Below are 15235 nucleotides of genomic sequence, written 5' to 3'. Positions count from 1 at the left end.
GGAAGGTGACGAGTTTGGCGACTGATTAGTCAAATGAATGACAAAAGGAGAGGGCGAGCGTCCTGCCAGCAGCTCCCTCGAGAATGCAAACATCATTTGCATGGTGAGCCATCCTTGGATGACTAGGAAGAGTACTTAATGCCTGTCAGTGCTACAAGGAGAAATGCACAATCAAACTCTGATGTAGACCAAAAAGGCGATCTCTGGTCCACCATAAACCTAGGTTTCAGTTCGATTGAAGTGAACTCTAGCAAATCTAGCTAGTGGGAAAAATTTCTCATGGTCTTTTAACAAAGACAAAAGATAAATCCTACAACTGCTAATTTCTCACACCACTCAAATTTTGTTTACATTTCATGAAGACAGTGTTGTTTTCTTCATTGGTTCTTGGTGCAGTGCAATCACAAGCGAGGGGGTAAACGGGTTTTTCAAAGGATTCAGTTTGTCTGACACGGTGCAGATTGAAAGAGAACCTCTCTAGCTAAAAATGTAACAAATATTGTAATTTTGGTTCTCAATCGAACCGAGTCTAATGGACCGTCAGGTGTGAAAACCCCTTAAGAGTGAGAGTACTCACATCTGTCCCTGTGGTACGGTCAGGTTAAGGTTGGTTAGGACCTTTAGCTTTCCATACGACCGGCATACATCTCGGCACCGGATTGCAAAGTTGTCCTGTGCAGCAGGCAGAGACGCTTCCAGGTCTTTTTTCATGTTTCCCTCTGTCATCTGGAAGAGAGTGGACATTTTATTAAAGGACATCAGTGAAAGTTCACGCTATGGATCACTTGCCCTTTGCTATATCAACTCCTCATCAAATATTTGCACCTTACAATCTGTGACTCAATCTGTGATAAGATTGAGACTTGAGTGTGTGGCTTTATCTTTGCAAAATACCTCAATTCAGAAAACCTTTGCACATTTTTTAAAAACTGCAACCAATTTAAAGCAATACATTGGTGGCATTTTCCACTGCAGATGCAATCTACTACATAGATAAGATTTATAATAACAAATTCTTGGCTAAATAATTCAGTTGCTAAAAACAAGAACTAGAGTTTTTTTTGTTTGTTTTTTTTACAACGAAGCTACCCAAAACATACACTAGGTTTAATTTTTTTTTTTACATTTTTCTACTTGTTGTTTGAGCTACTGTCCTGGCTTTGTGAAAGTCCATTGCTAAGACAGAAAGTATAAAATCTTCCACAGTGCACCAGCATTCCTTGAATTGCTTCATGTTTGTCTTTGTGTGCATATTTACAAATCCCATGTTTAAGATGGAGAAAAAAATGCCACAGGAGCACATTTTTACTCACGTTTTGGCATATTTTGGTAAACGTATTGTGGCATTGTTTGCCAAACGTAAATCAGTTTCATTGGTGCTTTGTATGAAAAAGCAAAAATATTTCTGTACACGACAAATTTATTTTGTGGAAATGCCCACTCGTTTTTCACGTTACAACATGCATTTTTGTCTATCTTGGCAAATATTTACAGAGGTGTTTTGCTGCTGCTTAAAAAGAAGCTAATTTCACTTGTTTCACAAAGAGGCTCAATACTGAAATTATTAATTTTGAGAAACTCCTTCAAGCATATTTTCCATCATTTATTATGAAGTAAAGAGCATGCTGTTGAGGGATACACAGACAAAGACGTTTGTTTTCACCAATCATTTTGAACTCTGTAATAAAATATGTTCTTCTTTTCATTAGATTCCTACAGAATTCCAGTATGAAGTTTTTAGAAAGACAGTTTTTAAATTGGCCAGCAGGTTTAAACCTTATCAAAATCTACAGTCAAGTGGGGAAATCATCAGAAAAATAAGCCATTTAAACAAAGAACAATCAATTTTTTATATCAGCTGAACTTAGGTAGCAGTCTGATCAGATTGTGTACAGTCTGCACTCGGTCAAAAGTATGTTTGGACTTCTTCTGTGGTTACAATATGTACTAAAAAAGTGTCGGAGAGGAGTTGTGTTTTGGAACGCTGCAATAAGGTCAGCGTGGTTATTTGTCTTATAGAGACAGGAATGCTCAGATCTGAGTTGTGTCTAAAGGAATAAACTTGCCCGTATGTGGTGAATTGGTCTGGATGGGACAAAATGAATGCTGTAATTTGTAACTTTCCGTTCTTCAGTTTCCTCAGTCTGGTAAATCAGGTGTCTGAAGGTCAACAAGCCATCTGTTTCTGGAACCTTTTCTTTTCTCAGAGATTTATTAATCATTTCAATGCCTAATGCTCATTAACACTAATATTGTGTCACTCATTCTACACAGACTTTAGTTTTACAAAGGTACAAAGCCCTCATGACAAAGATTCATTGATATAACTGGGACGTTTTCCTTTGTTTTATGTCTCCCTTGACTTTCACTTAAGAAATAATTTTTTTTATTTTCTGCTTAAATTCAAGACAAAAGAATGTGTCATTGACTTCATGTAATGTTTATTGTGAAAACATTCCCATCTGTGATCCAGAACATGATGTCCCCAATGGCCTTTCTATGAATGCAAAACCTAGTGGAACATTTTGATCGCTTAGAAAAACATATTTCATTTTTTTATGTGAAAGTTAGTTTGAAAGTTTTATTTTTATTTTTCGGAGCTGATGAACAATTAGACAATTTCCCCTTGATTTGCTTTGATTGGATCAGCAGGACCAATACAGAAATATATTGTTGTTTTTCTTCCTGATCGTTAAATTCGACAAAATTAATACGTCCCAGAGTTTTCATTCTATAAATGCATCAACCAATGTCTTGTTTTTGGTGCAGTATTTGTTTTGCTTCATAGGCATGTCTAACCTTTACACAAGTGTATTCACAGAATAAACTTGTATTAAAATTTGCAGTTTATTAACTGTTAATGACATTATTTTTCCCCACTCAATATTTTCAAAGTTTTATTTGTACTCTCAGACAAATCTTTGTCTGAAATAATGGGCTTTAAACATATGAACTTTCACTCCTTAAAGGACAAAATAAATATGGATTCAAGCGGTGCAAGACACTCAAACAGCTTGTTTGAGTTTCATTCCTACAGAAGCTGTTCTGTTCAAAGCACCCTGATGCAATCTGCTGGAAAAAAACAAACCTCTCTACTTCAGGAGGTGGTCACCAAAACACTTAGGGTGAGATCTAGGTCCATTCTTTCAGAATTTGTAAGCAGGAACCCAAACTATGTTGCCCCTCAACCTCAAAAGCAGCAGACAAGCATCATGTCGCAAAGCACCTACTGGATCGTACTCGGACATTCCTCGCGATATGCTCGGATCACCGCCTTCCAGCCATCAGGACACAAATTATGTGGTTCCAAAAACAACCAGGAACCCAGCAAACTGTAATCACAGCATTTCTTTTGCTGTTTCCCCCCAACTAACTTCCTCCTTTAATCCAGAATCTCTCATTTTCCAGCAGGGAGATTAGAGGGATTGCAATGCATAATCTGGAGCATTTGCGCGGTCTAACCCTTGCCACTGTAGCCTAAATATTTCATCCTTAATACACCTCTGCTCTGCTTAAGAGGAACCCTACTTTTGCATACATATGTAAAATTTAAACTGCATAAGAAATGTTGACATTGCATTGCTGATGAAGATTTGATGGAGAATTCCAGCAATAAGACTCACCCAGCAGAGAAGACGTGGGTAGAAAGTGAACGGTGCAGAGGTGTCAGAGCAACTGACTCCTGACTGAGTTCTCACTCTGAAGACATTCAGTTAGTAGCATATGAACGTCAGCTGACACAAATATCTCAACTAAGTTGAAGGACAGGTTTTAGTTCACGAGCCAGCAGGTGGAGCCAGCATGCTTCCTTCTTTAATAAATATCCAGTTAGAATAGCACACACATGCACGAACACACACACAGCTAAATCTAACCCTTAACTTGAAAACAATGCTTCATTTTATGGGGTCCATGCTTTGTGTCCCATAAGGACCAATAGGTCCCCACATCTTAGTGTTTGTCAGGTGAACGGTCCTTACAAAGTATCAAATACAAGAACACATTTTGCTCTTCATCGTTCAGCAGGTGCCTTCCAAAGCACCACTTTGAAAATAATAATAAAAATAATAATGATGAAGATGATTTTTTAGCTCCTAATTTCAGATTTTGATCCGAATCCAGATGTCTTTGCTCCAATCAGAAGACGGGTTGTAATTAATGGGAACACTGGACTGGTTCTCTGCACTGTGAGAACCTACTTCCTCCCTCTGATACTGACCTAAGTGAACCCAACAGGTCTGCTCTCATTCACCGCTCGCCCCGCCGGGGTGATCAGGAAGAATTCCTACCTCTCCTGCCAAGTTGTTGGGGTCTTGCGTCATCGCTAGGTGGAAGAAAACCAGCTCTCCTGCGTAGACTCTTTAAAAGGCGGAAAGTTGTGGCCAGTAAAAGAGAACCGACTGCTCCGAGGTCGGCCAATCACAAAGTATTTATAAGCTGCGCGTTGGGCAGCCCCTCTACTTTCACTTCTCCCCCTGACATATCAGCGCGTCACGCAGGATGTGAGCCACTGATGTCTCTCTCTTCCCCCCCCACGCCATTCAACACCACCTGCGATAAGGCGCATCCTTGCTCCCTTTGCGCATAAATCTATTCATAAATATTATTCCTAGTTGAGAGAAAACGCCAAAACACGACACGGCTGCTTCTGGTTGCGTGCATCCAGCAGAGTTGAACTCCATCCCTGTGCAGCGGTGCATCAAGGCCCGCTCTATAGAAGGAGGAGCGCCTCGATGCGCACCACAAGCATTTTTTTGGTGCAATTTTTCTATTTTTTAAAATCAAAAGCAACTTACCAGCTGCTCCCGCATCTCGGTGGAGTCTGCTGGGCCGGTGATGGTCGCATCTTTCCGGCCGGAAGCCTCCGCAGCCATGGCAGCCGCAGCGAGGAGGAGGAGGAGGGGAGGGAGCTGAACACCGGACAGGAGACTGGATCTGTGCAGCAGAGAGCGCCACAAAGGGGCGACAAGGAGAGGCACGGATGGGCTGCGGGATTCCCAACTGCTTTCTAATAACTGGAACATATTCAGGAAGGTTATTTGTTATTTTCACCCACAAATGATCACATAGTGCATATTTCCATATCAGAGTTGCCGTAGAAGAGACTATGACAGTAAAATTTCCCGTGTGACCTGAACATTTTTGGCAAACTTCTATGGGAGAGTGGGGTAAAAGTTAGCTGTGGCGGGCAAAACTGACCCCGCAGCTAAGCTACTATTTCGACTTTATTTGTTCCCACAGTTAAAATGCTACACTTCTATCTTCGTTTCTGATCTCATGTCATAGCTCATATAGCATAATAGATACATGGAACAAATTTTAAAATATAGATATTATGGTCTAAACACATTTTTTAATGATTTACTGAATTCACTTTCAAGTTTGGAAGGTGTATTTTAAGGAATAAAACCCTAACCCATGGTTCTTACCTTTACAAATTTTATTAAATAATGCCTTCCTCCTAACTATTGGGTCACATGATCAGTGTTTTTTTTACTGTTTCCTAGCAACAAAGGGTGGCTCTCCCCTAGGTATTTTATTAGAATTTTTTTTTCAATACAGCAACAAAAGTAGGACATAATTTTGATATCGAAGGGAACAGATGAACGGTTTTTCAAAATGCTTTACAAATAAAATCTGAAAAGTGTGGCATGGATTTGCTTTTATTTTCCCCTTATGCTGATTTGTGTGAATGAAAGTGCAGTCAACTTAATCTGAGAATAAAGCCTGCTGTTCTGTGAAGGCTTCAAAGGTTTGTTAGAGGATGTTAGTGGAAAAACCAGCAGACAAGTAAGGAATAAGCTAAAGTTATGTCATAAAACAAAGATTGGCTTGTTTCATTCAGATAAGACCGAAATTTAGCTTTTTAGCCAATGTTGAAATACTTTGTCAGGGTTAAAACTATCACTAACACATCATCTCCAAGCTGAAACATGGTATTGGCAGGATTAGGCTGTGGGTCCAATGTTTTTCAGCAGAGACAAAGAAACCAGTCAAAGCTGACTGGAACGTGTTTATTTCAGGAAAAAAAAAATTATGTTTTTCTTCCAATATTATAACGACTAATAAAAGTTTACATCAAAAAGGCAACTTTTTAAAATGTGTGAACTGTCATACTGGCTGAGCATATGTAACTCTTAATGACTCAAATGAACATGAGGATCTATTGGATTCATCAGAACGACACACGGAGGAAACGTCATGAAAAGACAAATAGCCTCTTCCCTCCAAACATCACCGTACACATGCTCACATGTCGTTCCTCAAGCATTGTAATGATACCAGGTTCTTCATAGAGGAAAAATACGAACAAAACATTATCAACTTTTATACAGAGTGTCTGTAAAAGGTGCCGAGTCAGCAGTTATGGGACTGGGCCTACACAGAACAGACAGAAAAAAAAGATCTGAGCCATGTTATCAGTCTTGAAGGCTGCCATATCTACACTTTGTTTCTCTTCAGACGCACACACTCCTCCGTCAGCACAATGCTGTCACTTGCCTCTTCCTATATGTATACTCATGCATGTTCTTTTTAAAATTGTAAAGTTGTATGTGGGTGGGAACATCGTGCTATGTATTTAATAATATTATTTAATATTGTGTATTTACACACTTGTTGAGTGTTTAACAGAAGCAAAAAGCCAGTAAGGACAGCTTGACATGTCCTATTAGGATCATGAATGGTCTCAAAGGGCTGGTTATGTCAGAAGGTATAGATAAAACCCATTAAAAGACTGTTAAAATATTTATAAATAACTGCTACTTCTTAAAGTACTTCTTAAAATTAAATCAAATTTATCAATTTAGCAAAAAATTTCAATAAATATTGCGATAAGACGGTAAATGTGACTCGCCATCTCGATCACGGACGATAACTTGAAAGCAAAGATGAGGCAGCCGTGTAGTAAAGTAAGAAGTGCTTCCACCTGCAGGTGGAAGTCAGCATCACTTTAACCCAGTGTTTTTCACAATTTTTGCAGAAAATTAAAAAAAAAGTTACTTATTCAGTCTTTTCCTAATGGTACTGTAACAATTATTTAAACGCTATTGTAGTTGTGAAGTTTGTCAAAATTTGTTCATTTATTCTTTCAGTATATTTTATTTAGTCAACAAGTTATTTTCTCCTGGCATTTATTGCAGTTTAAGTTGGTGCTTAAATTATGCTCTTGACGGGCTGTGGTTGCCATAGCAACCAGTAACAGTCAGCTTACCCCTCCGCCCTCTTTGCTCCTGCTGTCTTGCAACCGAGGTATGTAGTGGGATCAGCTTTATGTTTTCTTTACACGTTTTTACATAATACACATATGTTTTAACTGCTCTCATCATTAACGTTGTGCATATCAATTCAATTAAACTCAAAAATACTTTGTGTATGCCGAAGGGAAATTAAATGTTGTTGTAACTAATTTAATTAAAGTGCTACGGTAGATAATGATGGCTGTGGACAAAATGAAAATGAAACAAAATTAAAATTTTACAACAATTAATTGTTCTGTTTCTCTGAAGTTAGTATAGGTTAATTGTAGAAGTAGCTGGACTGATATTAACCACCAACTTGACTCTTCAGTATGCTCCAATTTTTAAATTAAAATTAACATTTTAGTTGTCAATTGTGTGATAGTCTTTGGATTTTTAATACATTAATTGGGGCATAATTTCTTCTTCTTATTTTTTTTTTATAAAGAATCAAGAAAATTATGGATAACCCTGAGCATCCTCTTCATGAGACTCAGAAAAACCTGTCTTCAGTCAGAGGCTTCTTAAAATGTTGCTGTGAAATAGACGACTACAGGAAATCCTGCCATTGTCATCTGCAAAAACTCTTGAAATAGTCTTGAATGATTAAAATTAGAAAAAAAAAATTACATTTGGGATCAATGAAGTATTTTTACATTTTAATTTGTATTGTTGTATTGTTGTAACGTCCACACGGGGGCAGGATGGCTCAATTAACCCAAAGCAGTCAAGGGAGAGAAACGTGTTTTATTGGTCAAACCGGAGAGGGCTAAAGAAGTCAATGAATCTTTCACTTTATTTAACGGAAAGATTTTTTTTATGTGTGCATATGCATTTGCGCATTTCTGGTTATATTTTGTGCACCTCGTTGCCCTCTGATGCATGCTTTGGCGTCTAAACATTTACTTAAAAACGGGGGGGAAACTCCCCACTTTGTGTCACATTCGGACTTCGCCTGACGCTCATTTATTCCAACCACCTCCAGCCTGCTGACAACACCGAAAACAAACCCAAAGAGCGCGTCCGCCTAATCGGCTGAAGGCTCGGGGAAGATCTGTCCGATGATTAGCCCTCTCCAACAGACGGGGATTAAAGCTGCTGGTCTCTAATTATTATAAAGCATTCGTCAGCACATTTATCCACCCATTTCAGGGGCCGACAGTAAAGCGGAGGCGGGGAGTGCAGATGTCCTGTTAGGTGCTCTTTCTCTCTCTCCCTGTGTGTGTGTGTGTGTGTGTGTGTGTGTGTGTGTGTGTGTGAGGTGAGGCCTGGAGCCGACCGACGTCGGGGGACGCAGGAACTGGGAAATCCTCCCGAGGCAAGTCCCACGACGTAGACACGCCACGCTCCGCTCCCTCCCTCCGTCTCTCCCCCTCTCCCTCTCTCCCCAAGCTCGCATCCTGTGCTTTTCGGCTCAAGATGGCGGTGCAGGCAGCAGAAAAGGACGGAATAGTGAGTATTCCCAAAGCCACATCAGCTTTAGAAGCAATGGGTGGAAGGAATGGGGGGTGAAGGAGGAGGGATTGCGTTCATTTGTGCATTCGGTGGGGATTGCTTGGTAATGCGCATCGTTATCTGGACGTGGAAGTGCTGTAAACGTGGACCAGAGCGCAAAAACCAGAGGAGGGTGGGTGGGGAGGGGAGGACTCCTCTTTCATCCAACTATCATCCCATGCGTGGGGCTAGGGGGAGGAAACGAGGAGATCCAGCCCGGTTGTGGTGGCATGCCTTCACCCTACGCCGCACGGTGCTCAACACGCAATCAGCTCTCTAAACCTGCCAGATCGTCATTGTTGCGAACCGCGAAGCGAGGCCACAACAATTATCAATTATTGATCACACAGGCCCGCAGCCTCACGGTGGGTCTCTGACCCGGGTCCTTGTTTGCTTATCGGCTCCTGATTTGTCCTCTGGTGTCTTTTCAAGAACATGGACGGGGATCACACGCTGAACGACTCATTGGAGAACCCCGCTCTGATCTCACCCGACAAGGAGGATTTATCCCGTCTTTTGGTAAGAAATATCTCCCCCCCCCCTTCCCCCCCACCTCCACACGCCCCCAGTACCATTGTTTGAGTCAAGCTTTGAAGAGTGTATCATCATATCCCGGTGTTTGATTTATTTGTTTGGGTGGGTGTGATGGTGGGGTGGGGGTGTTGTGCGCAGACGGTGCCTTTCAGCGGGCGCATCCGCGGCGGAATGCGACCGGGGAAGAAGATCATAGTGATGGGTATCGTCGATCTGGAGCCACACAGGTGAGATAAGGCCTCACGAAGCGGCAGGCTCAGTCCTACTTCTGCATATCTATAATACTCTGAATACAAGTCTGTGCGCACTGATTGATATCTAAGATAAAATCCTTTTTTGTTGTTTTTTTCCACTTTGTCAAACTTGTACGTCCTCTTCGTGAGGGCAGTGGAGCTTTAAATAAGCAGAGACAGGGCGTTTCCTCACCACCAGGAAGAACAGAAAAGGGGGGGCCAGGGGGTTGGGGCTGTAGGGGAAAATATGAGGAATAACAATCCCCAGTGAGGCAGATTTTGTTTGGGTGTGTCTTTCACCCTTCATGGAGACTTGTGTTGAATTTGAAGGGGAGGAAAAAATCCTCCCCATGACCTCATCTTTCCTGCTGCTGGCAGAGAATTCAGAGTCCAAAGTTCATGTGAAAAATAACAGCTACTCCAACAAGCTGTCTTTGTTTTGCTTTTTTCTTCTTCTTTTGTTATTTTCTGTTGTGTCTTGGAAAGTTTACAGCAAGGATGAGATGCTTGAGTATGTATGAGCTGCACAGCCGCAGGGGAGGGAGGATAAACAGAAACTGTAGCAAGAGGGATTATGCATAATTAACACACGCACACACACACATGATTTGCTCTTAGACAGCAACAGCAGAATTATTCATATGTCTCATCCCAGATTAGCTACAGATGTGGACACGTTTATTGCCCCCAATGGTGAAGATGAGTAAAAAGCCTAGAGATAAATGTATCTTTTATTTAAGTGCTCTAGTTGCATTCAGTGTGAGAAACACATGTTAAGTAATTGTTTAGATGTTTTCACGGGGAATAAATATGATGTGACACCACGAGCCATTTCCTTAAATGGGGAGCGTAAGGGAAGACGTTGGAGAACCTAGGAAGATTAAAAACTAAATTAGCAGAGGTACCGACGTAATAGTCCAGTTTTGGATCTGCTGTCCGACTCCAACATGTTTTATTGTCTCCTCAGCTTCGACGTCAGCCTGACCTGCGGACGGGATTTGGAAAAGGATGACCTGCCATTCGACGTGGCCCTGAAACTCACTGCTAGCTTCAGCAACCGGCAGTTTATGCGGAGCGCCCGCGTCTCAGGGAAATGGACAGATGAGGAAGCTTCCACTTCCTACTTCCCTTTCATCCCTGACCAGCCTTTTAGGGTAAGAACTTCCCTTTGCTGTTAGTATCTCAGCATAAGAAGAGGTAGTCCCAGAGATCTGCCAGGTGTTTCCCAAACTTGGAGGTCAGGGGATCGAACACCAGAACCAAAGACCAAGACAGAATTTAGGGAGATTATGTGCAGACAACACAAAATGACAATTGTTCCTTTTTAGACTCCTAAAGACTGAAATTAAACAATTTACGTTTGACATGCCCTGACTTTTATTTAAAAAAAAAAAAATCTTATCTTTTTTCAAATCATTGAACAAATCGCACATAAACATTAGCAGGTAGTTCAAACAACACTCTTCAGTGTGGAAGTGGAAAGAAGACTTTTTGTGTATCAGTGAAGTGTTTAAAAACATGAGGAAACATGAAGGCTGTTGAACGCTTCCTGAAGGAAAGATGGATTTTATATTTGAAAACAACTGAACCGATTGCTCAGCTGGAGGAGTGGAAGCGCCTGTTATCATGCAAATTAAGTAAGAAAGGAACGGAGACGGGTTGACGTCACCATCCTGTCAAGCCCTTCAGGCAACAGCAGGTAACAGGAAGTAGAATCTACTACAGTGAAGTTGCTAGGTTTCATCTATTTTTTGAGGAATCCCGTTGTATTAGTCAACAAACTAGATAAAGAAATGTTGGCGGTGTTTTGGAAATCTCACAGTTAAGACCACGGTCTCCTCCTGACTCTACATTTGAGTAAACGGAGACTTATGTTGGCTAAAAACGGTAGAAACATTCAGTTGTATCGGATAAAATTGGTCATATCTGTTGATTTCCTGTCAAAATCAGTGATCAAAAATAGTCTGGAAGATCTTTGATCTGTGCATCTTTACTCTTTAATGCATGAGACCATCAGTCCTTGCAGCATTAAAACCGAAACAAACGGCAGAAACCCTGTGCGCCATCACGTGTGTCTAATGTTAACACAGCCTGCATGAGTGCAGTGGTGTGTTTACAAAACAGCATCAGCTGCTCACGTATAGAATGAAGTCGGTGCTGGGGGTGAGGGACGCTTCAGGTAGAACAGCTGTGACTCATCACTGCTAGACATCAGGGCCCGGATGCTCATTCACATTCCGCTCTAATAAATTATGAATCATAATCAGCAAGAAATAGTTTGAGTTTAAAGTCCATGTTAATATTCTCATGCGTTGTGTTTGCAGAATATTTTTAGGCGTCCTTTTTGCTTCTCGCTGCCGTCTCTGTGATAAGGCCATCGTTGCTTGTGGTGGGTGCGCGGTCAGGAGCTGGAGCCTGGAGATTACAGCTGTTTGTTTGAAACAAAGTGGAGGCATGTGGACAGACACATGATGGTCTGTGGTTTTTACAGTGAAAAGGCTTTTTTTTGTCCTGCTGATGTCTTTATGGAAACAGGCCTGTTATTGGCAGGGGAAGCTTCCTCCGGTCTAAGGAGTGGGTGGAGGTCTACTAGTGTGGTTTATGTGTTTATTACTGTATTTGGTCAAAAGTTGAACTTGCTGTGATCGTGAGGCATCATGCTTCGGGTCAAACTGAACAAGTGGACTAGGGGGAAGCAATAGTGGGTTCAAAATACTTGACCTATTTATAACATGAAATGAAAAATTTGACTAAATAACAATAAATCACTAGAAAATGGAACAAAAAATACTTGATAAAATGTAATAGTTTTTTTTTTTCGTGCTGTGAATTTTATGGTTCCTACATGACAAATTGGAAATGGTTCAGGGATAAACTGAAAAAGCTATTGAAAATGGGGGTGAGGAAAAAAGTTAATGAAACGAATAAATTTTGTCCCAAGTTAATTTTATTGCAACCTGCTTTTTGAGTCGAAATCTTTTCAGTTATTTTTCTCTAGGCTGAAAATGTAATTTGCTAAATTAAAACTTGCATTTTTGTTTTGAGGTCTTCTGCCCCTGCTTCCCTTTACTTTATCTGCTTCCTTTCTCTCCTTCCCTTCCTGCAGATTGAGATCCACTGTGAGCACCAGCGTTTCCGGATATTCGTGGACGGACACCAGCTCTTTGACTTTTATCACAAAGTGAAATCCTTGCCCTCAATCGACACAGTACGGATACACGGAGACCTACAGATCACCAAGCTCGGTTAACGCTCCCTGCTCTTCCCACTCGCAGGAGATCTGTTTTGTGTGTGAAGCAAAGACTTGATCACAAATGACCGCACACACACACTAGCGCATTACGTCGTCACCGGTAAGCCGTCATCCAGCGCTGCAGCAGCATTCCATGTTGGGGGTAAAATAGCTCTCTAGAGAGGACTGTTTAGGATTTTTCAGCTTTTTTTTCTTCAGTTGTGAGGATATAATGCGTTTCTGCTCATTTCTTTCTTTTTAACTTTATATCCAGTCATTTAATTTAAGCTCTAAAACCTTCATAAGTAAAAGCAAACCTCTAAAATGGATTGTTTGGGAGGAAACTTTGAGTTCAAGATTGGAAAATTACTGTTTGTTTTGATTATGATCTCTGCTTTCAAGGATGCTTTAATAGAAATTATTCTTCAGATGAAAAAAAATAAATCTGCTCATATTGTTCAAGAGTCAAGCAAATTTACCAGTAACTGCTGTACGATGAGTTTTACTCCAGATAAAGCTGATGTCAGTAGAAATATCACTGTTTTTTCCCCCCTGTGTGTTTATATTCAGTTTTTTTCAAAGCTCAGAGATGTCAATTCAGTTCAAATTTAAAGTCTTATTACTGCAGACCTAAAACTTTCTGGCCTATTTGTTACTTTCCGCCATTGCACTTTCAACTCTTGTGCTCTCCATGAGGTCTATCCTAGTTTACGTGATGATGTGCTGCAGCCTCCCCGACCTAAATACCTAAAAACCAGGATTATATCGAGACGTCCCACATTGCTGTGTGCTGCGTTCGCAGGCAGATTTTTAGCGACTCCTGCAGATGGAAAGCAGAAAATCATGTTGAAATGACTTATTTTGTGTAATTGGCTTAACTTCGGGAAATCCTTCAAACCTGAAAGCAGGACCACGTCGTTGGCGGTACTTTGAATGTACGATGTGCATGTTTCCATGGTCGTGCAGACGACATAGCGATGTACATAATTAATTTAAAACGTTTAATACTTCAGTTGATTTTGCAGTGTGGCTGTCGATGTCACAGTTCAGGAACGTGTGTGTGTATTTATTTGTGTTTTCTGAATCATTCCACACCAGCTCATAGCGAGGCAGAGCTTTAATGTCAACAGGAGCTCCTTCTGAAGTCTTGCTAGTAGCAATGCGATGCACCAGTCTGTCATTATGACTGTTCCGCTACGTGCAGAAGATCCCTTTTTTTCCTCGGTTATGACAATTCTGCACTAATTGTTGTAGTAAAACTGCTAAAAGTCGTACTTGCTGTTGGTGCTGCTACTGCTCCTCTTCCAGTATTAACATTGTTACAGGGTTAAGTTCCTGCTGAAGCTCCATAAGATGAAATGTACTAAAATTTCACAGAGAAAGCAAAGGCTGTGGGTTGAAAGGTTGGGATACGCTGATTAAAATATAGCATATTTTGTCAACCGTCATGTTACTGAGTGACCAATTAAGTTTACTGAGTATTACTTTATTGCTGCGATGTTTACTATATTTATTTGGTTATTGAAGTTGAGGCTGTTGGATACCTCCAGCTTTGTAAAGACATCAAGGGGCGTTCTTGTTATAATGAAATCTGATCTGCATGAACCAGCTGAAATGTTTTTTGTTTTTTCATAATCTTGCTCTAAAGTCATGAAAAAGATAATAGTAACTTTAAATAACCAGTCACAAAGCCCATTTTTTGCTGTGGATAGACCAAAACTGATAGTTTAAAAGAAAAATTGTCACTGATTGGCGACATTAATCTAGACTGAACCTCTCTGAGGCCTTATACACACGAGGCCAGGTCTTTATAAAAACAAATATCTCTGTCACATTGTTTAAAAACAATCTTGTACACATGAAATCTGTTTCTGAAAAGTTTTCATCCACATTAACTTGCATAAATACGCCTCTGAGTGTTGTTTTAAACATGCCAGACCCACAGGGGGCGGTGTAGTGCTAAGCTGAAACCCATGTCGGCCAATCAGATTGCTTGAAAACAACCACAACTTCCTGTTGGGGATTAAACATGGCACCAGGAGGTTCATTTTTGTGGAGAGGTGTGCAGGTTGAACTACTTTTAAATCATATTAGAATATGAAGTTAAAACACAAGACGATGTTGATTGGGAATCATTTGAAAGCGAGCATGTGGATATGTTGGCTCATGAATAATCTGGACTCTAAATCTCAGTTTCACAGACAAATATGAAGTTTTTTTAAACGTAGACTTTGGTCCGAGTTTGTATAAATGCGTGTCTTTGGTGATATTAAACAGTTTTTGTGAAGGAGAAAGGCCAAAATGAATAAAAAAATGTTGTTTTCCTTGATATCCGGCTACGTGTAAACTAGGCCTAAAATTCAAACAAAACTAGATACAATGTCATTGTTTTGTTTTTTTCTTGTGAAGGATATTTTTAGGAAAATTTTGTAGAAAGAAATTTGCCACAAATTTGACCTCTGACACCATCTAGTATACTCCACATTGTTCACAAAGAGTTCAAA

General features: G+C 40.5%; 2 protein-coding genes across 3 annotated transcripts in view; one reads left to right on the top strand and one right to left on the bottom strand.

Annotated features, from left to right (window-relative positions):
• The window catches only part of abch1 (ATP-binding cassette, sub-family H, member 1), a 37200-nt gene extending 31184 nt beyond the window's left edge, over positions 1-6016 (bottom strand). Inside the window, exons 1-2 of one of the 2 annotated variants that reach the window (XM_015045623.1) lie at positions 4797-6016; positions 578-726 (exon numbers count right to left, since the gene is read on the bottom strand). In XM_015045623.1, coding sequence (XP_014901109.1) covers positions 578-726; positions 4797-5024 — 377 coding nt within the window. In that variant the 5' untranslated portion in view covers positions 5025-6016. Of the gene's footprint in view, positions 1-577; positions 727-4289; positions 4448-4796 lie in introns of those variants that run through there. The other variant, XM_015045632.1, reaches the window with a different exon arrangement.
• Positions 6017-8007: 1991 nt separating this feature from the next.
• On the top strand, positions 8008-14457 carry lgalslb (lectin, galactoside-binding-like b). The gene is made up of 5 exons (XM_015045667.1): positions 8008-8690; positions 9165-9251; positions 9405-9493; positions 10467-10653; positions 12606-14457. Exons 1-5 carry the CDS (start codon positions 8658-8660, stop codon positions 12747-12749), a joined length of 540 nt encoding a protein of 179 aa, XP_014901153.1. The 5' UTR covers positions 8008-8657; the 3' UTR covers positions 12750-14457.
• Positions 14458-15235: the final 778 nt, after the last annotated feature.

The sequence above is a fragment of the Poecilia latipinna genome, unplaced genomic scaffold (assembly GCF_001443285.1).
Source record: "Poecilia latipinna isolate Pla-1442-1.1 unplaced genomic scaffold, P_latipinna-1.0 Scaffold38, whole genome shotgun sequence".
Lineage (NCBI taxonomy): Eukaryota > Metazoa > Chordata > Actinopteri > Cyprinodontiformes > Poeciliidae > Poecilia > Poecilia latipinna.
Note: the sequence above shows the minus strand (reverse complement) of the source record. Positions and strands in the feature narration are given on the sequence as shown.

What these genes read in the sequence shown, in the direction of transcription:
- lgalslb (XM_015045667.1), top strand. Translation starts at nt 8,658, where the DNA reads ATGGCGGTGCAGGCAGCAGAAAAGGACGGAATA. An exon ending in CAGCAGAAAAGGACGGAATA is followed by an intron (nt 8,691 to 9,164) that starts GTGAGTATTCCC and finishes TGTCTTTTCAAG; the next exon opens with AACATGGACGGGGATCACAC. An exon ending in GTCGATCTGGAGCCACACAG is followed by an intron (nt 9,494 to 10,466) that starts GTGAGATAAGGC and finishes TTGTCTCCTCAG; the next exon opens with CTTCGACGTCAGCCTGACCT.